The sequence below is a fragment of the Haliotis asinina genome, chromosome 11, assembly GCF_037392515.1.
Source record: "Haliotis asinina isolate JCU_RB_2024 chromosome 11, JCU_Hal_asi_v2, whole genome shotgun sequence".
NCBI classification, from domain to species: domain Eukaryota; kingdom Metazoa; phylum Mollusca; class Gastropoda; order Lepetellida; family Haliotidae; genus Haliotis; species Haliotis asinina.
In genome coordinates, this window is record NC_090290.1 from 49,766,375 (window position 1) to 49,790,327 (window position 23,953).

At 38.5% G+C, this 23,953-nt stretch overlaps 1 protein-coding gene across 1 annotated transcript; it reads right to left on the reverse strand.

The window, feature by feature from the left end:
* Nucleotides 1-4,363: 4,363 nt before the first annotated feature.
* LOC137255658 (ADP-ribosylation factor 1-like) lies at nt 4,364-17,086 on the reverse strand. Its single transcript, XM_067793135.1, has 5 exons — nt 16,853-17,086; nt 15,431-15,587; nt 13,839-13,949; nt 10,920-11,044; nt 4,364-7,506 (listed from the first exon to the last, which is right to left on the reverse strand). The coding sequence occupies exons 2-5, from the start codon at nt 15,573-15,575 to the stop codon at nt 7,351-7,353; spliced, it is 537 nt and encodes a 178-aa protein (XP_067649236.1). The 5' UTR covers nt 15,576-15,587; nt 16,853-17,086; the 3' UTR covers nt 4,364-7,350.
* Nucleotides 17,087-23,953: the final 6,867 nt, after the last annotated feature.

Here is a 23,953-nt window from a genome sequence, read left to right on the forward strand (position 1 = left end):
ATTGAATGAGCATCGATCTTAACCTTTTGGAGCATATCTGCAAAATGACTCGTTGCCGTATGCAACGAAAGGATCCTCCTCTGTGGAACTTGGCCCAATCAGAGGAGGCTTTACACGACAAATGGCGTAAACACACCCTTCAGACGACCAGGAGGCTCACCCTGACAGTGCCAATATAAACCTGGATGCAAGGCCTTTTATAAAGTGCTAAGGCCCAAGCAGTGTCAATATACACCTTGGTACTAGAAATTTATACAGTGCTAAGAGCCTGTCAGTGACAATATATGCCTTGGTCCAAGGACTTTTATACAGTGCTAAGACCCAGGCAGTGACAATATATACCTTGAAGCCAGGACTACTGCAGTGCTAGGACCCAGGCAGTGACAATATATACCTTGATGTAGGGACTTCTATACTATGCTAAGACCCAGGCAGTGACAATATATACCTTGATGTAGGGACTTCTATACAATGCTAAGACTCAGGCAGTGACAATATATACCTTGAAGCAGCGACTTCTATACAGTGCTAGGACCCCGGTAGTGACAATATATACCTTGATGTAGGGACTTCTATACAATGCTAAGACCCAGGCAGTGACAATATATACCTTGAAGCAGCGACTTCTATACAGTGCTAGGACCCCGGTAGTGACAATATACTTTGATGTAGGGACTTCTATACTATGCTAAGACCCAGGCAGTGACAATATATACCTTGATGTAGGGACTTCTATACAATGCTAAGACCCAGGCAGTGACAATATATACCTTGAAGCAGCGACTTCTATACAGTGCTAGGACCCCGGTAGTGACAATATACTTTGATGTAGGGACTTCTATACTATGCTAAGACCCCGGTAGTGACAATATATACCTTGATGTAGGGACTTCTATACAATGCTAAGACTCAGGCAGTGACAATATACTTTGAGGCAGGGACTTCTATACTATGCTAAGACCCAGGCAGTGACAATATACTTTGATGTAGGGACTTCTATACAATGCTAAGACCCAGGCAGTGACAATATATACCTTGATGTAGGGACTTCTATACTGTGCTAAGACCCAGGCAGTGACAATATATACCTTGATGTAGGGACTTCTATACACGGCTAAGACCCAGGCAGTGACAACATATACCTTGAAGCCAGGACTACTACAGTGCTAAGACCCATTCAATGACAATATACTTTGATGTAGGGACTTCTATACAATGCTAGGACCCAGGCAGTGACAATGTATACCTTGAAGCAGGGACTTCTATACAATGCTAAGACCCAGGCAGTGACAATCTATACCTTGAAGCAGGGACTTCTATACAATGCTAAGACCCAGGCAGTGACAATGTATACCTTGAAGCCAGGACTACTACAGTGTTAGGACCCAGACGGTGACAATATATACCTTGATGTAAGGACTTGTATACAGTGCTGTGACCCCGACAGAGACAATGTATACCTTGATGTAGGGACTTCTATACAATGGTAAAACCCAGACAGTGACAATATACACCTTGAAGCCAGGACTACTACAGTGCTAGGACCCAGACGGTGACAATATATACCTTGATGTAGGGACATGTATACAGTGCTGTGACCCCGACAGAGACAATGTATATGCCTTGTACCTGCTTAAAGGATCGGGTGATGTGAGATTCAGTGCGGTGCTTACCACGGTGCCTCGAAAGCAAAGAGCCATGCTTAAACTATCAACCACTGGATAGTCTGGTGCAGAATCAATTACTTACACGTATATTTGCCGACCGACACACAGTGAGGTGAAGAACTAACAATCTGATTGAGTGTGTACTTTCAATGATATTTCCATGTCAAAAGGACAAAATCATTACCGGTTTTGGAAGATAGTGAAAGTCCCAGTTTTTCACTCCGTACCTGGAATCAAGATATCAGAGCTAACTTTCCATGAATCGGAACGTAACTGGATGTAGGAAACAGTTTGGTAGATGGTAGGTGTTAAACGATGACGATACGAGTTATGTTGATTTAACGCAACCAACGATTGTCATATGCTTGTCATATATAAAAAGCAACTAACGGGGTCGGGTGGCCAGACTCGCGGATTTGGTGGACAAGTGTCCCAAGTGCGTAGATGGATGCTCATTATGTCAATCACTTGGTTGTCTGGTCCATACTCGATTATTCATAGACCGCCATCAGACAGGTGGAGTACTGCTGGGTGCGGCAACAATCAAACGATATTGTCAAATAACGCTTCGAACGATCTGTACAGGGTACGCTTAAACACGAGCACTTACCGTTCAACGTGGTCCTTTTGAGCTGAAAAAGTACGGCTTGTGATACAGTCCGTCACATAAACTGGTGAATGAAATATGTATCAGGTTTGGATCATTTACTCCTGAGATCAGCTTCAGGATGACTGACACTCATGCAGCCCGTCCAGCTCTTTTTGACATCAAATATACTTGAGTCTAGCAAGAAGTCATGGAGACACGGAGTGTGTTGATAGTAGTTTACATTCCTCGTAAATATTTTACGAGACATCCTCAAGAAAACTCCTTTAAACAGTCACATGGAAAAAATGAAAAATTCATGGACAAAAAGATTCGTATTTTTATTTATAGATAACAGCTGTCGTTCCCAAAACACACTTGGGTCACATAACATGAAATTTGAGAAGTGCTGTCAATATCATAGACACCGCACCACGCAGGAATATTCATCTCGACATTGTATTCATATGAACTCGCCTATTACGGGAACCTAATTGCAAGTACCAGTGCTCATTTAGGGGTTGTAAGAAGGGACTTTGTTTGAAACCCTTTGAAATTCAGGGTTAAAGAATATATGTCCCCAGCAAACCTGGAATCACTGTAAGAATGGATACTGGTTCGGGTCATCCATGTCAAGGCACCGCCATACCCATGAAGATCTAGGTTAGAATCTGTTAGAAGAGCAACACATGCAGGATCGGGTGGTCAGGTTTGCTGACACGCCATCCTATCCCAGTCAATATTCACAGCACGTGGTTACATAGCTGTAATGTTGCTGTATGCAGCTGTTGGTCATCAGAAGATGATATATCCCCACCCCCGGCCCCCACATATCCGAAAGGACAAATCATCTGACAGTTACTTGATGCTTTTTCAGATTAAGTTTGAATCGTTTCCGTGAAAATAATGAACAACATAAATGCCATTATATCTAAACGGCAAAAAGCACCACTTCAAGATCTGTCTCGTATATCGGCCAAGATCTTTTGAAAGATATCAAAAGGTTTTCGAGTTGTGCTCCGGACACAAAGCCCATCCCTCACTTTGGAGACTAAGTCCGAATTCTTTCCATGGAAACCAGCAAAAATAAAAATGTAAAAAATTTAATAGCAAAAGGCGCCACGTTAGGGTCTAGCTTACATATCTGACAATTTTTGCAGAAAGAAATTAAGGTTTCAAGTTGTGTTCCAGAACAAAAGCCCATCATTCAGTTTTGAGACTACGACTCGTTTCCAGGGAAACCAAGAAAAATTAAAATTACAAAAATCAGTAAATAGAAAAAGGCACCACTTCAAGATCTGTCTCAAATATCTGCCAAGATCTAGTAAAAGATATTATGTACTTTTCGAGTTGTGCTCCGGAAACGAAGCCCATCCCTCCATTTTGAGACTAGGTCCGAATAGTTTCCATAGAAACGTAGAAATAGATAAATCACAAAAGTCTGTAAAAAGCACAAGGCACCACTTTGGGGTTTGCCACACATATCTACCAAGTTTTGCTAACAGATATTAAGAAAAACACCTCTTACTTTTGAGACTACGTCCGTAACGTTTCACCAAAACCTGTAAATAGCAAAAGGCACCACTTTAGGTTCTGACTGATATATCTTCCAAGTTTTGCTGAAAAATATTGAACGGTTTTTGAGTAATGCTTCGGAAACGTAGCCCATCGCGCCATTAGACTAAGACCAAAACGTTCCATGGAAAAGCAAAAATAAATAAATAAATAAATAAATAAAATGCCAAAAAATCTGTAAATAAAAGGCACAACCATGAGTTTAGTTCATCTTATCTACCAATTTTTGGTCTAAAAATATTGAACAGTTTTTTAATTATGCCCCGGAAACAAAATAATTACGGGCGGGACGGACGGACAGACAGACAGACGTGGCGTTGATTATTAATAAAAGTATAATCCTTGTTCCAGCTGATTCTCAGTAACCTGGAGCTGTCCTGCATGCAAGAAACAGGACTGGGTGGTCATGCTGAGTGACTTGGTGAATAAACGATGCCCATGATGTCAATCACTAGATTGTCTGATCAGTATTTTCACACAGCTGGAATATTGCTGAGTGTGCTGTTCAAAAAAAAAAACAGAGAAAAAACAAAACGTTGGAAGAAACTGCTTTATTGGAGGATGATTAGTTGACAGCATTTAGTTCACTTATTTGATTATCTCTATAATATACACAAGATATAAATACACCCACTGGCAGCAATGATGTCTAACCCCCTGGACTAGACATACATGGAATGACAAAACACCTTCAAACAATGTGCAACAGTCACATAAAATATGTCCAAGTCATCACATTTTCGGATCCTAATTTTGTGCAGTGTACAGTGGTCTTACGATTGCCTTGACTTAAAATTTTTTTTGACAACTTTAATAATAGATCTTGAATTAAACATACAGTTCTTGCCATAGGCACAATGTACTGGAATTCAACAGTCAAGGACCATTTTCACCAGGACGAGAACTCACACAGATTTATGACAGGCAACAATCACAATGTTAAAAGTGTTTGAAATTAAGGGGTTAGTTCAGGACGTCCATGGAGTCTGACTGAAGAGACTTCATGAACTATTCACTCAAACCTGTCATTCCCAGCACATATCACAATACACAATTAGTGCCATGAATCTTTAATGCAGTTGTCATGACCAACCAACAAAAGAACTTAGAATTACAGCATATAAGTGACTCCTCTTAACCTTTAGCAATAAGGTAATGGACAATGACACACCCCTACATTAAACTCTCTGCTTAATTTCAAACACTGGTTGTATAACAGGCCACCGACATCCTTTCACAAAACAATTCCATCTTGAACTGTGGAGTCATGGTCTTTTCACAAACTGATGATAGTGCTAAGACCTTTTACACAGACGTAGTAAGCCACAGTGCTAAGATCAGTTTGCAGAAGGGATCCATGCTTCTAAATAAATCTAGTAATGTACAAGCAGGTCCTGAATGCATGTTAAAAAATATTTGGGACAAAGCTGTGACAGCAGCTACAGTAGCTTATAAGTACAGGATAATATTCCCACACATGGTCTGGGCCTCACTCACCATGTGGGGAATTCGAGCCTAGGGCTTTGGAATGGCGAGCCAATACTTTAACCATGAGGCTGCCCCCAATGTCACATTGGACTTATTTAAGTTAGATATTAACTGCTGCAAAGCCTACCTGTTTTGCAAGCTCATAATTTGGAGGCTAAAAATCAATGCATAAACTGGCGAAGGTTGTTTACAAGTGATACATACATACCAGCCTACAATTCAACTCTAATCATTTGGCAACCTCGCAACTAAACAATTTACAAGAAGAATTGAAACCCAACTTCAGAAATACTCTTCAAACACGAGCTAAGTGATCACAGGTGTAATAAAATAAAAACGTGGAAGGTGGCAACTCACAGAATATGGAGATCATTATAATATAGTCACAAAAAGTATTAAACGTATATGGCTATTTTTGAATTTTTCATATAAAGTGTCAAGACTGACAAGCAATCATTGAAATCTTCACAAAGACGAACAATTCAAGATTGATCAAGACAGCACATTTCTCAGCTTATTGTTTCACGGCATCAATGACTACTGAGTTCTGTTGCATACTATTACAATCTAACAAAGAGCCAACAGGCACAATGATGACAAGGACATGATTGAACCAGCCTTTACACCCTCTGCTACTCATATTCAATACTGACAGACACTTCCATGAATGAACAAATTTGTCCATCACAAAACTGCCTAAAACAATACAGGCCGATGAAGTAAGGAGCACAAGGAACACTTTCACATAAGGTCACCACATATTGTTCTGAAAACGTAATGAACTTAGTAATAATTACTCTCCTTTGCTCCACACGGTCTGTTTTTTAAGACACTAAGACACCATCTAGCGAAATGGTGCAACTTATGAAGTAAGTTATGTGCTTACATATAAAAACAAGTATTTAAAAAAATTTTGACACTGTCCTACAAAATCATATAAAATAGAATACACCTGGGCACGTTCGTAGCCCTAAGAATCCTTAACTTTGATTGTAGCCAATGTCTTGAGAATGGGCTTAAAAAGTTCGTAGGGCTTCGAACCTTTTGAGAATAGCCAGCCTGGTATTTGTTAGAAACTGAAAAATGAGTGCAGATAGTTCAAATATTCCATAAAAAAACTGACATGATTACAGTAAAAACTTAGTCTTATGAAAGTACTGATCCCCTTTAATGATCTGATACAGATATCCCTGATTATTTCTGAAAACAATATAAACACTTTGTGACTCTTTCTTCAACGATGGTTTAAGCTAAATATTTTAATACTCATGAAAACCATGGGTCACTCGATGACAAGCTTCTTAAGAGCTGACCAAGGTGACACGCAGGACATGCATAGAAAGTCGGAATCCTTACATCTAACACTCACACATACATCACATATTAACAACTACAAGAGTTTTATGTTGATATATCACACACAGTGGAAAGAATAATTGTAATACTCCTCACAGTGTGTGTATCCTCGTCTCCTTGTCATAAACATAAAAAGACGTTCCATAACTTTCTATTTCTGTGTAAGATATGACCTGAGGTATGGAAAAAATTTATGCTTGTGCTGTATCGTGAAATGCAAAAAATATATATATATACTTTGGAATGTATTTTTGTAAAACATAAATTTTGAGAATCACGATCAGAAATAGACAGCCTAAAACAAACCAATATTCATCTATGACTGTATTTAAAAATTGAAGATTTGCTTATTTGCTTGAAGAATTCACAGATGCACTTTGTTTGGAATTGTCGCAAGTTTTAACTGGTCAACCTTTCAGTTCACCACAAGACCAAAGGAATTTGTATGCATGGACCACATTGAAGGGATACCCGTCTCCAAGTGGATATGGATTTTATTACACCAGACACACACAAAGTCTGCAGTCATCACCAACATTACAAGAACTACTTCCCAATATGTGCAGGCAATGTACAACATGTACTGGCAGCTGATGGTAGACCTGTGCAAGGGAAGACTGTAGAATGTGTACGAGTCTGCATGACATACTATACAACTTGCGATGATGGTCAGTGTAACTACTTGTGCAACCTTGATGACAGCCAGTCGAGGCCTTCGTACAGCCCATCACCAGATGTGGCACATGTGTTCTGGATGTACCATTGGCGATTACTCTTTGATGAAAGATCCAGCTTTTCTGTCATTTCAGCCACGCTTATGGCATTTGGCAAATCCTGTAATGGAAAAGGAGAAACAATCAGTGGTCATTCTAAACCTCACAAAAAAGCACTGCAACTATGCTTGCCATAAGAGGTGGCTAACAGGACCAAGTGGTCAGGATCACTGACTTGATTGACACATGTCACTGTATCCCATTTGCATAGATTGGTGCTCATATTGTTGATCACTGGATTGTCTGGTCCAGACTCAATTATTTACAGACCACTGCCATTGAGCTCAAATATTGTTGGGTGTAGCGATAAACAAAGTGTCCATGAAGTCAGCGAGCATGACCACCTTGTTAGTTGAGTCATATGACAAGAATGGGATATTGAATTTCAACTGTAACTGAGATCTTCACGGGTGCAGCAACATATTTCACCATAGCAGTTGTATTGTAGTAATAGCCCACCATAATATACTTAAATAGAACTGTTATGTGATAGGAAACATAAATGAATATCATATTGCTGACAAAATCAAAGTAATCCTTGTATCTTCCCAAATCAAACAGAACAAACTCATCTAGATATTTCAAGGTGCTTGCCCACCAAGACATGCAGGTTTGAAATTTTATCTGTATTCAGTTCTCTATTTGCACTACTGAAACTACTGACTGATGATGTGATTTCAACAATGGTCCTGGCATCTATAAATTTCTTTTGTTAACAAACCATCCACAATTCATGGAACGTGAGGTGTATCATCACACTTAATAAAATGAGCAATTAGCATGTGCAAACAATGTATGCATATTCCTTTTCAATGTTGGTAAGGTTTATTTTCGTACGAGAGTAATTATGTTTACTTTTACTTCTATTTACCAGGACTGAAACTTCACTCAGCTGACAATGAGTTCAAGACAATGTACAAACAATTTATAAGTCCTTATGACACACTCACAGGACATGAAAATCAGGGTGCCTGTGCACAAAGAGATCTTAGCTCTAGGGTGACCAACCGAAACTCCCCTACTTAATGAAAATAAGGCCTACAAAAAAAATGATGTGGTTCCGATTACCCGACCGACCCTTGAATTCTGGTGCCGACCCTAATTTTTTAGCAGTATGAAAAGTTTTCAGCTACCATCATCTTTTCCCTGCACCGATGGACATCGGTCATTCTGATGGATAAATTTGATAAGATGGCCACAAACGTGCTTGCCCTTATTTTCGCCATATGTGATCATTCAGACGAAAAATAACTGCTATTGCCGACTATATCTAGTTATACGATGCTGCAGGTATTTGAGAAACACCATGGCGCTTTACCGAAAGGATATTCCTTAGAAATTGCAGCTGATACGTCCCTGGACCGTGGGGTTTTGTTCAGCGTTTTCAGTAACTGGAACTCTCAATGCTGGCGATTTGTGTAATCTTGGAGTGAAGTCTGTTAAGTTTGAGTGCACAAAGGAGCCAAAGTTAACTAAGGCAGAAGAAATCATCATCGAAGTCACAAGTAAAGCGGTGAATGCTTTAGAGGTTCTTATGTCAAGGGGTGTTGGTCTGCCAGCGAATAAAAAACATCAAGGTTGGTACAAATCACAAAATACATAATCAAGTGTTGAAAGAATCCCCTTAATTCTAACATTTAATGTTACTTAATCAATTTTTGTCTGAAACATTTCTCTACTCCACTCTTCACACATGACATCGATCAATAATGGAACACTGAACGCTTACATCTGACAACAAATAAGAATGCAGTTCACAAATAAAAAATGTATCCTTATTTGTGACTGGTCAAATTTGTTAAAGCCATGGAAGCTGTGGCATGACACGACCAGTCAGTGAATGTTTGAAAACTACGAATTAAGCTTATTTTTTCTCATCATAACCATTTTTCTGATAATGTCTCGTAGACAGCAAACCAAATATTGATGATTAAAATGACATTCCATTACTCTACAGTATCTGTTGTGACTACAGTACACTTTAGCGTACGCTCCAAGTTTGACATTTGTGTGTATCAACCTGGCTCCTTTGCATTAATTACTCGTCAGACTGCCTTAATTTGGTTAGATGCAGCTCTGGGTGATTAATCGTAAACATCAAAATACATATGTTTCTCAAAACATACCAAACATGTGGGGAGCAACAATTTACCTTAACAGTTCAACTGATACCACGGTAACTGAGTGCTACACCAACTGAAAGCTATACGTATTGACTTACTTTTCAAAAAACGATATTCGTGTCAAAATGATACAGTACCCGGATGACTTACAATCAAATGGGCCTCAAACATGACCAGTAAATGTGCTGTAATCTAAACCAGTTTATTGTGCTTTTCATATGAACATGGCAACCATAATCACTCACTGAAAGCAGTTTTGTAGTTGATAAGGGTCTCTTATTTCGCATATCATCTGTTGAAGCTTTGTTAAGCTTTCGACATATATTTATTTCAGTTGTGGATTTAAAGTTGGCATTTCAAGGAAAGATGAAATATTTAATGGACTTCTGGATGACTTGGCTGAAAGATGGTGTATCTGTCCATGTACAATTTGATGTTGATTTGACTCAGTTTCACTTTATGCCGCTTTTTGGAGTGTTCCAGCAATATCACGGCGGGAAACACCAGAAAAGGTTGTTGATTTTAAAAATCAAAAGTCATCAGAAGATGACATATTCCCCCAGCCCCTACATGTTTGAAAGGACAAATCATCTGACAGTTACTTGATATTTTTTTAGACTAAGTTTGAATTGTTTCCATCGAAATTCATGTAAATTATAAATGTCTTATATCTGTAGACAGCAAAAGGCACCATTACAAGATCTGTCTCATATATCTGCCAGGATCTGTTGGAAGATATGAAATGGTTTTCGAGTTGTGCTCCGGAAATGAAGCCAATCCCTCCATTTTGAGACTAAGTCCGAAACATTTCCATGAAAACCAAGAAAATAATAAATCACAGAAACCTGTAAATAGCAAAAGGCACCACTTTAGGTTCTGATTGATATATCTGTCAAGTATTGCAGACAAATATTGAATGGTTTTTGAGTTCTGCTCTGGAAACGAAACCCACCCTAAAACCAAAATGTTCCATTAAAAAACAAAAAAATAAAAATGCCCAAACTCTGTAAATAGCAAAAGGCACAACTATAGGTTGACATTATTACATCTATCAAGTTTGGTCTAAAAATATTGAACGGTTTCTGACTTATTCTCAAAATAATTACGGACGGACGAGGTGTCAACTATATCCCCCCCGCATGTAATGCGGGGATGATAAAAAGTGTAGAGTGTATGTCAGTCATGCCTGACTAAGGGATAGCTCCCTGTCTTCATACGAAACTATCAGATCTCATACCCCAGTATGAAGCCTCTCAGCATGTAGAACAAAGGTAAATTTACAAATTGTCTCAAATTAAAAGATGTTAATAAGTTCGAAAATGAGATCTAAATGTAGTGGAATACAACCTACCTGTTTATTGGCAAACACAAGCAGTACTGCTTCCCTCAACTCATCTTCGTTCAACATCCTGTTGAGTTCGTCTTTAGCTTCCTGAAGTCTCTCCCTGTCGTTACTGTCTACTACGAAGATCAAACCTGCAGCAGATACAACATCACATGACCCTCAGTCCAACAGGAACCTGCTGAACAGCTCTCAGAGGCACAGTAGCCTCCATGAATACATGTGGAGACATGGACAGGGAGCACTTATTTTTGTCTCTGAGATTTTGAACACCTCCATCAATAACCATAGATTGATTACACTAGAAAAAACATGTCAATATATCCTTCATGAGTGAGTGAGTGAGTGACTGAGTATGGTTTGATGTCACTTTAGCAATGTTCCAGCAATATCATGGTGGGGGACACCAGAAATGGGCTTCACACATTCTACCTATGTTGGGAATCGGACACAGGATTTAGGCGTAACAACCGAATGCTTTAACCACTCAGCTACCCAACTGCCCAATATGCTTAATGAATTACATCATTTGTTTACTTGAGCTGCAATGAATGGAGGGTGTGAATCAACTGTGATACTTCAACAGTGTTCGCGTTTATGCAGAAACATGCGTTTTTCAAGCAAAAAAAACATAAAACCACGCAAAAATATTTTGCGTGCATTTCGAACACATAGATTCTGATCTACATAATTTTAAAAAGTACCTTATAACTGCAACAAATAGACAAAACAATAAATTTTAACATGATTCAGGATTTTACTAAAAATTTCATGCACAAAGGATTTGGACTATATATTTAAATTTGTATTTCTGCACACACCCACACAAAACCTACAGCAATCACTGTTCAATGAATGACTTGTCTTCCAACTGTTAAAATTCTAGTCAATATCTATGTTTATGTACTAAACTGATGTATTCTTATCCTGATTGATTTAAACAATGGGTTTATGATTACCATTTGCAATGCTATGTTTGGCTGCTTTATGAAAGAAAAAAATGGAGAACTGTACTTGATGCAAACAAATGAAGAATTATCTTATCAATAATACTGGATAATGAATATGATTATTCAAGAATAAATACAATAGTCAGGAGTTGATATGTTATTCTTTATATTCAGTAAAACAATAACAAAATGCTTTCTTTGTTTTAACCACTCTGGCAGTGTTAATCACCACCATGAAGACCGGTGTCTTGACATTACTGTCAAATTAAGTATAGACAGTATTGACTACTATCTGCTTGGTTGGGATTTTTTCCAATATGCCCATTTCACTTGACTACACATGACCAAATTCAAGAAAAATTGTTTTTAAAAAGCATGAATATTTTATTCTAGTTCGCATGAATAACAAAATGAGGGAATGAGTGTAATTTCATGTCGCTTTTAGCAATAAACTAGCAGTATCCACCCATGTGTGGAATAAAACCTTGGTCCTCAGCATGATGAGAGGACACTTAAACCACTAGGCTACCCCTACCCGAATAACAAATTGAATACCATGATGGATATTTTTTTCAATTACTGGCACTGTGGGTGAATCACAGCTCAAAGCTGGAATGTGAATTGCAAAGCCACACTATGTTAAATGGCATTCTTTACAACACACAAGATATGTCACATTTAAGAAATACAGTTCGTTCTACCACCATGTATAGTGTAATAAAGCACACTTTCACCCTGAAATAGTATAGTTATAGCATGAGAATGCTTGTGTCCCGGTGCTTTAACGATATAATAGTTGAGGGTGACAGTGTGCTTTATTACACTATATATGGTGGGAGAACGAACTGTATTTCTTTTCTAAGATGCCGTATTTAAAAATTTCTAAGCCTAATTTCAATTTCACGCGACGGTGTCTGTGACCTAAATTAAGAATCCTTGCACAGGGCAAACTGACGCACTGTTCTTTTGACATGTCAGCCCCTCTAAGTTAAGATAAACATTACTAGAAAAACAAATGATGAACAGTTTGGTGAAGGTTCATGTTCGGATTCAATATCTTCTCTAGATCATTTTAATTACATCTGTGATTCTCTTAAACCATACAAGGCAAAATGACTGTCTCATTTCTACCACCAACGAAAGTTTAGATCACTACATTCAGCTGAAGCTGACTAGTCATGCGACATTCCATGATTGCATTGTGGGAATGTAAACATTGCAAACAATACCATGTCTCTGTAAAGTTTTGAGTCGAACTATGAGGCATTTTATCCTTCGAAAAACATAAACATATTGTTTCCACAGGTGATGTTAGCTGTTTGATGCAACTGCAAACCAAGAAACGGGATGCGACAAAGCAGTTTACTGTGGTAAGCTGTACGAGGCGATGGCAACTGACAACCATCGTGATGTCGGTTACATTGTGATGTAATGCAAAAAAGTTCAGTTACGAGGGGGCAGATGGCGTAAATGGCGTAGCGACATCAACACGTGACGTAATGCAAAAAGTGCACATTATCGTCTGATAAAGTATTGTCGGCGCCTTTGATCTTTCACCAAAGCATCTTAGAATTAGCATTTCACTTTCTCAGTAAAGTACCAATTCTAGTACTTTTTTGGTTGAGTCCCATCTGGGATTCGAACCCACACCACGCAGAAGTCGCGGTGACTGAGCATCCTAGACGGCTGACTTTGTGTGCTGGCGATTAGGTGCCTGACTCTGAGGGTGCGGGTTCGAATCCCAGATGGGACTCAACCAAACAAAGTACCAGAATTTGTGCTTTACTGAGAAAGTGAAATCCCAAATGCGAGATATGTTGCATTTGACCACTTTCTAAATGGCATTGTGTAATCATTCTTTACAACATATCGTCTCATTCATTTCCACTGTTGTTTCCTTAGACACTGTCAAAATTTTAATGTTTGTGTTTCAACCCAAGATAGTGAATGCATATAACAGTCTCCTCTCAATCCTTACCTTGGGTATTCTGGAAGTAGTGCCTCCACAGAGGTCGGATTTTGTCCTGACCTCCAACATCCCACACTGTGAAGCTGATGTTCTTATATTCCACTGTTTCAACATTGAAACCTAGAAACAGATTCAGTAGAGGTGTAATGATGGGATAGTGATGTGATACATATTGTGGCAATACAGGTGAAATACGATCCAGGTCTAGATCCCCAAAATGTTCGTAGAGCTACGACGTTCGTAAGGCTATGATAAACTATTGCGACAGGTCATAACGATAAATGCTTTGGAGATCGAGACCCATATCCTGAGAACAGAAGTGTGGTATGATTTATATATATATAGACACACACACACAGTGACACACACACATATTGAAATTTTGAAATGTTCTGTCACTTTCCATACACATAATTTTAAAAAGTACCTTAAAACCTCAACATATAGACAAAAAGTATATCTTAACATGATTCAGGATTGTACACAAAGTTTTGGACTACATATTTATAACTTTATTTTGGCACATACTTGTACAAAACCTGCCACGATCACTGAAACACTTCCCTGTGAAATTTACTCTTAGCTTATATCTCTGCAAGATATTATCCTGGAATGTTGATAAAAACACTATTTTCAGTGACTGTTTACTTGCTGCTGTGAATAATGCATCCTCCATGCATATCACTCAGGACCGATCGAGCAGAGAGTAGCATTCGGAATCGTTTGGGTTTTTGAGGTAGCAGTTAAAACAGTGTGCAGTGTTCTGATTGGTCAATTCAAAAGGTTAGTCGATGTGACCTGCTGTTGCGAACCACACAAATTTTGTATCATGTACCACTTTTATACAAAGTCCATTTCTCCAATGTATCCATTCAATTTCCAGATCTAATTCTCATTCACATAAAATTCCTGATTACACTTGCTTAAATATATAAGTATAAATTTAACGAAAAATGATTTTTAAAATAACGCTTTAGGAAAATAAGTGTTTTGACCTTATGCTGGGTTGTTAAGACTCAGAATAGCACTGTGAGCAGTGTGACAATTTAACTTTTTTTAGACTGACAAGTGAGCATTCACAAATTCTTTCAAATTTTTGGAAAACACACAGAAATATTCCAGCTTGGTCAAATGAAATGAAATGCCATACAGTTTATTAACTTTGGATTATAACAGATTAAACAAGATTTATATCATGTATATGTATGTGGTCAAAACTTGACTTGTTGTTTAGTCCACATTCTCAAGGGTTCAAAAATCCCATCGCCTGAAGCCCAGAACAATTAAGTTTTCATTTCGGGCTATCACATAATGGTATCTTATTTGTCCATGGGTTACTAGAAAATTTCGGTTTACGGTTTCAACCTGCAAATAAACTTGGGATTTCATTTCAGTTAGCTGTCATTGCTATTTATCACCTCCCAGGAAATAGTCCACCAAACATAAACATCAAATACAATGTTGATTTACTCAGTCAAAATTACGTCAGCATAATTATGTCATAAAATTTAGAGCATGACGCTTGTCATGTGGGAAGTGGCTCTTTAAAAAAAGTCTGAACCGCTGATTCTGTTGTATCAACAAAGTACACCCATGTTTACCTATTGTTGGGATAGTTGTGACAATTTCTCCTAGTTTCAGCTTGTACAGGATGGTGGTCTTTCCCGCTGCATCCAGACCAACCATCAATATTCTCATCTCCTTCTTGCCAAACAGCTTATTGAACAAGGACTGAAACGCTCCCATCGTCAAGCTTCTCTGGAATAAAACAAATAATCAGTGAAATGTGAGGTGATTTCTATGACGTGAGTCAACAGGAGAAGTCAACAGAAAGGACAAATCATTTGACAGTTACTTGATGTTTTCTTAGATTAAGTTGGAATCGTTTCCATGGAAGTCATGAAAAATATAAATGCCATATATCTGTAAACAGCAAAGGCACCACTTCAAGATCTGTCTCATATATCTGCAAAGATCTGTTGAAAGATATGAAATGGTTTTCGAGTTGTGCTCCAGAAACGAAGCCTATCCCTCCATTTTGAGACTAAGTCAGAATTGTTTCCATGGAAACAAGGAAAATGATACATCACAAAAATCTGTAAATAGCAAAAGGCACCACTTTAGGGTCTTCCCTATATCTGCCAAGTTTTGCAGAAAGATATTTAGAGATTTTTTAGTTGTGCTCTGGACACAAAGCCCAGCCCTTCATTTTGAGACTAAGTCCGAAATGTTTCCATTGAAACTGAGAGAATAATAAATCACAAAAACCTGTAAATAGCAAAAGGCACCACTTTAGGTTCTGATTGATATATCTGTCAAGTATTGCAGACAGAACAATTATTGAAAATACATTGGATCACATGATAAATGTAAGACAAAATGTGAGACCTACCAAGCAGAAGCAAGAGCAGACACAACACTTGAAACCTAAGATCACTGTTTAAGTAGAATTTTCAGATTTTAAATTAAGCCCTTTTCTGTGTTTTAGAGTCTTCACTTTCGTTGGGACCGAAGAAAAAGAGGACACAATGATTTGATGATGAGCTTGAAAGGTATACGTTTTGGCCATTTTCAGCTGCATATCTTATCATGTTCATGCATGTTTACAAAACATATCATGTTTTAAGATGACCAGTCTGTGTGTTGTGAATTTTCAATAAGAAAAACGTCCCAACTTCTCAATCCAATACATGAAACTTTAGTTGTCAGCCATTTGAATGGGCAGAATGTGAATAGCGAATAATACCCTCATTCAATCCCCCAATTCTGCCACACCCACCGGAGTGCACGCTGTTGACCAAAAATTGCATTTGCAGCATGTTCAGAACGATTCATCACCAACTACCATTAGTCTGTTAAATAATAAATCGATGGCTACAATCATAACTTGAACTTTCATGGATTCCAAGAAATAGAGGGAAAATCATAAAGAACGAGGAATTCAGAAATGTGTCACCAGTCCAGGTATAAAGATTGATGTATACTTGACGTCTTGTCAAAGATTGAGTTACTCGTTCACTCACCTGTGGAACGTAGATCACTGTTTCTCGGAGCCTTCTTTAGAGGTGTCTTGTAGCTTCTGGTACTTGCTGATGATAAGACTGAAGGCTTATTTATAGAAAATAATGCATTAATGAGTGGCCGGCTTATCAGCGCAGTTATGTTTGTGACATAAAATGGCGGACGTGGAGAAAACCACGTTAACTAGAGTTACCTCTCTTTGTTGGGTTCTACTAAAAGCGTATTCTGATTAAAACGGATGCTCCGATCAAAAACGGATACGGAAGGATCGTATTCAGTAAACTAGGAAATTGTTCTGTCAATGCCATTGTTTTGAAATAGAAAATATGATAGACATTAGCTGAAAGGGTTTATTCAAGTTCTGGGATACCAAAGTCCTTCACATGTGTGATATCTTGTGTGTTTAATTTGATATATTTGCATCATGACTGATGAACCTTGCTGTGCTTACCTGTCCTTTGCTGAGAGGCATGTTATTCGGCTTGTCCCAGAATAACACGAGTTTGTCACAAATAAAACACTCACTTGTAGCACAATTTCAACCTACCCAAATATGTTGAAAGCATATAAATTGATGCTTCTTAATTGACATTTTCATAAATAAATGTTCTGGATTTTTTTCGTCGTAATAAAATGAACTTGTCCACCATAACAAGTGATTATTACATGGTGACAACTTCTAGGAGGGGAAAGAAATGTCACACCAGGGATGTCGCGTTTGGTTTGTTGCTTAATGTCGCACACAGCAATATTCCATCTACATGGCGGCGTTCTGTAAATAAGCGATTCTAGACCAGACGAGCTAGAGATCAACAGCACGAACATCATTCTACACATGTTCTGATATTTTACTTATATCCTGTTACACTCCTTTTACGACAACCACGGGTTGCTTCAGACCAATTCTAACCCAGATGTTCACGGGTCTACGATTGCTGTGGCAATCCAGGGGATGTCGAGTAAGTCCTCAGTATTGACACGACTAATGCAACATGCATATACCGGGATCTGTTCTGTCTCACACTCCCCACTGTGGACACCGGTAAAACCCGACAAACTTCTTAATCCCAATGTGATGTTCAGTTATAACCTGAAGAACTGAGTGCCATCTTGTATTATTGTTTCCACCAAGTCAGCGAGTCTGACCACCCGATCCCGTTAGACGATTCTTGAGCATGGGCTGCTACTGAAGACCAACCCGGATCTTCATCATTAAACGCTGACTGAAAAATGTTCATGTCTCAAACAATTGCTATCTGAACTTCAGGCGTTAATTCCCCCAATGAAGCTATATTAATGAGGCTATGCTATGTTTATATGTAACTGAAAAAATGAAAGAAATGTGGGAAAACATGACAATAAATTTCTGGATCACAGATCCCTGCTACATTTTGTGAAAGTTTATTTGGGGCTGGGCTTTAGTGAACATATATTGGTTCTACTAAAAGTGGGGTAAGAAATCAATTTTTAACTACGATTAACCAATGCACATATTTCTTTAACATTAACGTTGTTTACTCAGTCAGCTTCGCTTGATTTACGACAGTTTTATAAAAGGAAACATTGTGACGGGTTTTGCGAAATTCTTTTAAAATGCACAATGGATGTTGTTGGTTTTTCATACACTGTGAACAAAATATTTAACTTTGATTCTGGTCCACCCGGCTTATTGTAAACTAGTGTCCAAAAGAAACGATACCAACTTTTTTGCAAATTACTTTATTACCAAGTGATTTGTTTTGTTCAAAAACGTGCCAATCCGTATAGCATAACCAAAATAGAAGCGTATGTGATGGCAAATACCGGGAACACTTTACCACTTCCGGGGAAAACGTAAATTTCGTGAAAGTGACGTTTCTCGCTCTAGCATGTTCTGCACGTGCATAAAAACTGTATAAAACGGATGGATCTACCCGTTGATATCACAGCAACAAAAAGAACACAAGACATGCCACGTTTGACACCCATAGAGAGAGAGAGAGCCGTTGGAATGATCCAACAAGGAGCGACACACGTCGACGTCGCCAGAAGGTTGGGCTGCGCACGCATCACCATCACCATATTGATGCAGCGGCTACGACAGACAGGTCACACGTCAGACAGACTGTCTACAGGAGACTACGGCAGTGTGGTATCCGGCCCCGTCTTCCCTACTGCGGACCGCTCCTTACGCCTCGACATCGGCACGACAGATTTATGTGGGCCAGGCGAGTCCGACGCTGGCAACGTCGTGACTGGGCACACGTTCTGTTCTCGGATGAAAGCAGATTCCTCATCTTCAGAAACGATGGACGGCAGCTTGTTTACCGAAGAGTTGGTGAACGTTTGGCGCCTAACTGTGTTCATCAAGTCCGGCCGTTTGGAGGTGGAGGGTTGATGGTTTGGGGTGGCATATGTGTTGACGTCAAGACAAGGCTTGTCGTAATTCGTGGAAATCTGAATGCGCAACGTTATCGTGATGACATCTTGAGACCCGTTGTGGTGCCCTTTCTTCAACAACAACCTCGTGGAATCATTTTCCAACAGGACAATGCAAGTCCACACGCAGCAAAAGTGACACAGGACTTCCTTAACAACGCCAACATACAGGTTTTGCCATGGCCCGCATGTTCACCGGACATGAATACCATCGAACACTTATGGGACCACCTCGATCGGCAAATCCGACGTCGCCCTGTGCCGCCAGTCAGCGTTCAGGACTTAGAACGATATCTTCTCGATGAATGGCAACGCGTGTTCTGGCGTGTATTGAGGCTGATGGTGGACATGCCCGCTATTGACTTGACTTTGAGACTTTTCAGTTGATATTTCATATTGTTTCTCTTATTAGTGCTCTAAGGAAATGTTCATTTTTCGACCCCACCCATCTTTAAAGTCTTGTCAAATTCAGTGTTCAAATGTGGCTGAAATCAATTCTTATACAGATACTGAGAAATGATTTATCAAAAGAATAACACCGATCTTAACCGTGTCTATTGTTCTGTTTTCATTTTATGTCGTTGCAAACAAGTGGCATCGTTTCTTTTGGACACTACTTTATTTCGTTAAGATACGTTGAATGTTTACCGTCGACATTCGTGACCAACTCGTGTTAAATTCCGGGATAAGCCGAATAGCGACTTATCAAGCTTCCATATCCGCGTATGAACACCAGAACTACTTCAAACACGAACAATAACTCTCTTTCAGTTTTTATTACGACAGTAATAATGTTACGTGAGCACTTGAAAATACGGTTGAAGAATCGTAAATGCGATTATGTTTCCATAAATAAACAATTAAAATGGCATTTTTACAGCTGTATAAGGTCCCAATATGGACAACAAAGATGTTCCTCGAATACATCTCAAACTGAAGAACGTGTTAAGCATCCTATTAAGACATTGTGTACGCCATGTCTCTCATTTTGGATTCTTATGCCGTCCTTTTCTGGTGCTTCAGCAATATATTTTCTGTTACCGAATTAAATCGTGTGAATGGCACCAAGGAGACCTCAACGCCACCAATACAAGAAAATTGAATACCCATATACACATATGATGAATGAATAGACATAAGAATAACCTCAGCTCAAACATTAGGGATTAAAACCTTAGGCTGACACTTTAACTTCTGAAACATGAAACATTCACTCATTAAAAACGTAGTCGATGAACATGACGGTAAATTTATTAAGATGAATAAATCTGTTTAAGTTTTTGAAAGCCTATGTGCGTATGTGTTTCGGTGTATGTGTGGATGTGTGTGGTCCGGAGTTACATAAGTTTGATATTGTTGGCGGCTGAGATGGTATGGCGGTATTAAACATCATTAAAGAACTCCGGCAGTGTACTGCCTCTGAGCAATGTCCAGCGCCAGACTGGGTAACATTAAGTACCATTTTTCAACGTCTACTGGTTGGGAGGGGGAGAGAGGGAGAGAGAGAGAGAGAGAGAGAGAGAGAGAGAGAGAGAGAGAATAAATTAATGTTCCTACCTTAAAGCACGTAATTATTAGCAGATGTTCATCATATATGTGCCTTGATATATATGAATAGCGTTTAATATTCACAAACGGGTTTTATTGAATATGCAAATAAAATGTGTAAAAAATCAGCTACATATTCAAGATCAGAAACAGAAAAATGAATTTCACATATTTTCTTAAAGTGAACCTTCTTCCTGTAATACCCAAAGCAGAATTTTAAATGAATTCGTAGACAAATATATGAATGACCAAAAATAATGTCAGACTGAAATATTCCTAGTGATGTGAAATATATGCCCAGTGTTAAAGATTAAAGTTTATTAGCTACATACATTTAAACTATTATTGCATTCAGAATTAGGGACCCTGAGAGTGTTAGAAGCGTGCGCACAATCACCACAATACGCCTGTAAGACCGTCAGAAATACATTACGTCACTGCGACCTGTTATGTTAACAAACGCACGTGGTCACACGTGCGTGTGTTTGAATTTCTCACCGCCAGTCTCATGATTCTTGTCAAAAATGTTTACATTAGACAGCACAATTCTGTCAGCTTCATTCTCAGTACTCTCAACATGATAATATCTATTTTCCATGATTCTTTAAACTAGAGCATAATGCCATGAACGATATATTCTTTAGTCGGGATTACTTTTAGACACCGACCCTACTTGTTCTCAGTGTTCCATTTAATGTGCACAGTCCGATGAATTCTTATTCGGTAGGCTATTCGGCGGAAACAAGTGTTCACTCTTCACGCCAAAGGCCCATGTTCGATTCCCGGGCTACATTGTGTGAAGTCCCCTGCTGTGATATGACTCGGTCTGGCATGCTGCTAAAGCATTATCGCTAAGTATCTTCTTTCTTTTGTAATGACTAGGTTGAATTTAACCCTAGTTTCTCATCTTGTGGCGTAGTGGTTACGGCGTTGGCAGGTTCGATTCCCCGCATCGGTACGACGTGCGAAGCCCATTTCTGGTGTCCCCCGCTGTGATATTACTGACATCTTGCTAAAGGCTTAAAAACTAAACTCACTAACTCACTCAACTCACTCACTCACTCACGTATATGGGAATCTGAATAACAAGGCATGTCATTAGCCTAGAATTCCCTCGGACTATTGTGATTAAAATTATTGATCTAAAAACTGCGGAGTCATACCGACTCATCAACTCCCTCCCCGACTTCGGGTTCTTATGGCAGCATTGCTAGGCCGAACGCTAGTATGAAGTCAGGGCAGAGCAAGAAGCAGTCATTTTTCTCCGAACCACTGTTCCCACATCCAAGATATTTAAATAATACCATCTGCCTCCAGGTCTCTCAGCCATGCTCTGGCAGCAAAGTCTGGTATCATTTAACTGCATTCAAGACCATATGTTTCAGGAGACTGCCTGTTACAAACCTCAGTATTTTAAGGTGGGCTCAATTGCTTCTACTAATGGAGAACTATAAGAACCATTTTCAGGTTGAATCACAGTCATTAATCAGACATGGATTTAAAGTTTTATGTCAGCTAAAATGAACGCCCTTAAACCATGTCGTTATCTGTCTTATGTAATGTTTCAATAGGGCTAATGACACTACTGAAATCGTCATGTTTTCAGTAAGATTTATTTCTGTCTCACTAACCTTTATTTCGTGAAATAATTAACGTTTGCGACTAATGAGATTAGTAACTTGATAATTTGGTTCGCTTCAAATGACGATATGGTTTAACTACCCCGAAAACGATCCGACGTTTTAAATTATGAAGCGTCACCGGTATCATAGTTCTAAATTACACCACATTTCCCTCGGTCTTACATAAATATTTAAGTTTATAGAATAGAACTAAACTACGCAAGCCTAATACTGCCACTTTTGTAGCATAACATATTTTTTTCAAGGACAATTCTCGTTATTTTAATTATTTACTCGTTACTTCGAGTATTTTCTTGTTATTTCAAATATTTTTTCGCTGCTTCGATTAATTTCTCGTTACTTCGAGAATTTTCTCGTAACTTCAAATTTCTTTCCAAAACTTGAAATTTCGAATATTTACTTGCTGCTTCAAGTTTCTGTCAAGAACTTGAAATTTCGAATATTTTCTCGTTACTTCAAGTTTCTTTCAAAAGCTTGAAATTTCGAGTATTTACTAGTTGCTTCGATTTTATTTTTCTTAATTTCTAAGTTTGATGAACCTAGCATGTATATTTTTAGGAGATCTGCCTCGAGCAAGATGACATCCTAATAGTCACACACACCTTACAAGCTACACCCTACACCCTACACCCTACACCACCCGAGTTTCAGTGGTCATAAAACAAACTTTCAGTTCAATAGGGAGGATGCACACCCTTGCAACCACGGTATCTTAGCATAAAGCAGACCTCACAAGAGACCGCTTAAAACAAAACACTTTAGGGTTGTTTGCATACGGCTTAATTAAGCTGATAATAATTACATGTACCCAGATATGTAAACTATACTTTCTTAATTCATGTAATGAATTATGATGTTTATATTAAGATCTATTGCATCAATGATACAAAATAAAGTGCTTGAGAACATTCCCAGGTTCTCAAACAACTCAGTTCTCGACTACTTTTCACCCTAATTACCAGTAAACTAAGAAACTGTACTCTGCAGTGACTGGTAGCAGAACAAAACAGAATTTTCATTCTTTTCTCAAAAACACAAAAGGTGAAACATAGAACATACAAGTATATGTAAATATAATTAAAATATTTACATGATACCGTTTGAAAAGGCACAGTGTTTCATATATTTGGATAATTTGAGAGTGAGTTGTGGATAATCACATTTCAGGAGAAAAATACATGTACAGGTAGTGGGATTCACACAGAAATATTTTGTTAAAAGTGATATTCGTTGTTGTTCGACAGTGGTGGGCATATTAGTAAAGCATGGAATTCGTCACATATGGCTTGACTAAAAGATTACAAAGTCGGCTTTCTTTCAAACCATTCAGACAGCGCCCTGTTTCCCTTGGTAACCTATGATTTGTTGTCCTAAATTTTGTCAGTGAAATTCTACTTTGTAAGGTTAATTTAAGATAAGGTTCTGGAATAAGTGCAATTTCATACATTGTGAAATGAAATCATTTTGATGATTGAGCATTGCTTGAATTCCAAG

Bases quoted from the DNA above. Each gene is read 5' to 3' on its own strand.
- LOC137255658 (XM_067793135.1), bottom strand. From the start codon at position 15,575: ATGGGAGCGTTTCAGTCCTTGTTCAATAAGCTGTTTGGCAAGAAGGAG. The intron at 11,045-13,838 runs GTAAGGATTGAG...TATCTGCTGCAG, and splicing joins CTACTTCCAGAATACCCAAG to GTTTGATCTTCGTAGTAGAC. The intron at 7,507-10,919 runs GTAGGTTGTATT...TTTCCATTACAG, and splicing joins TTGTGTTTGCCAATAAACAG to GATTTGCCAAATGCCATAAG.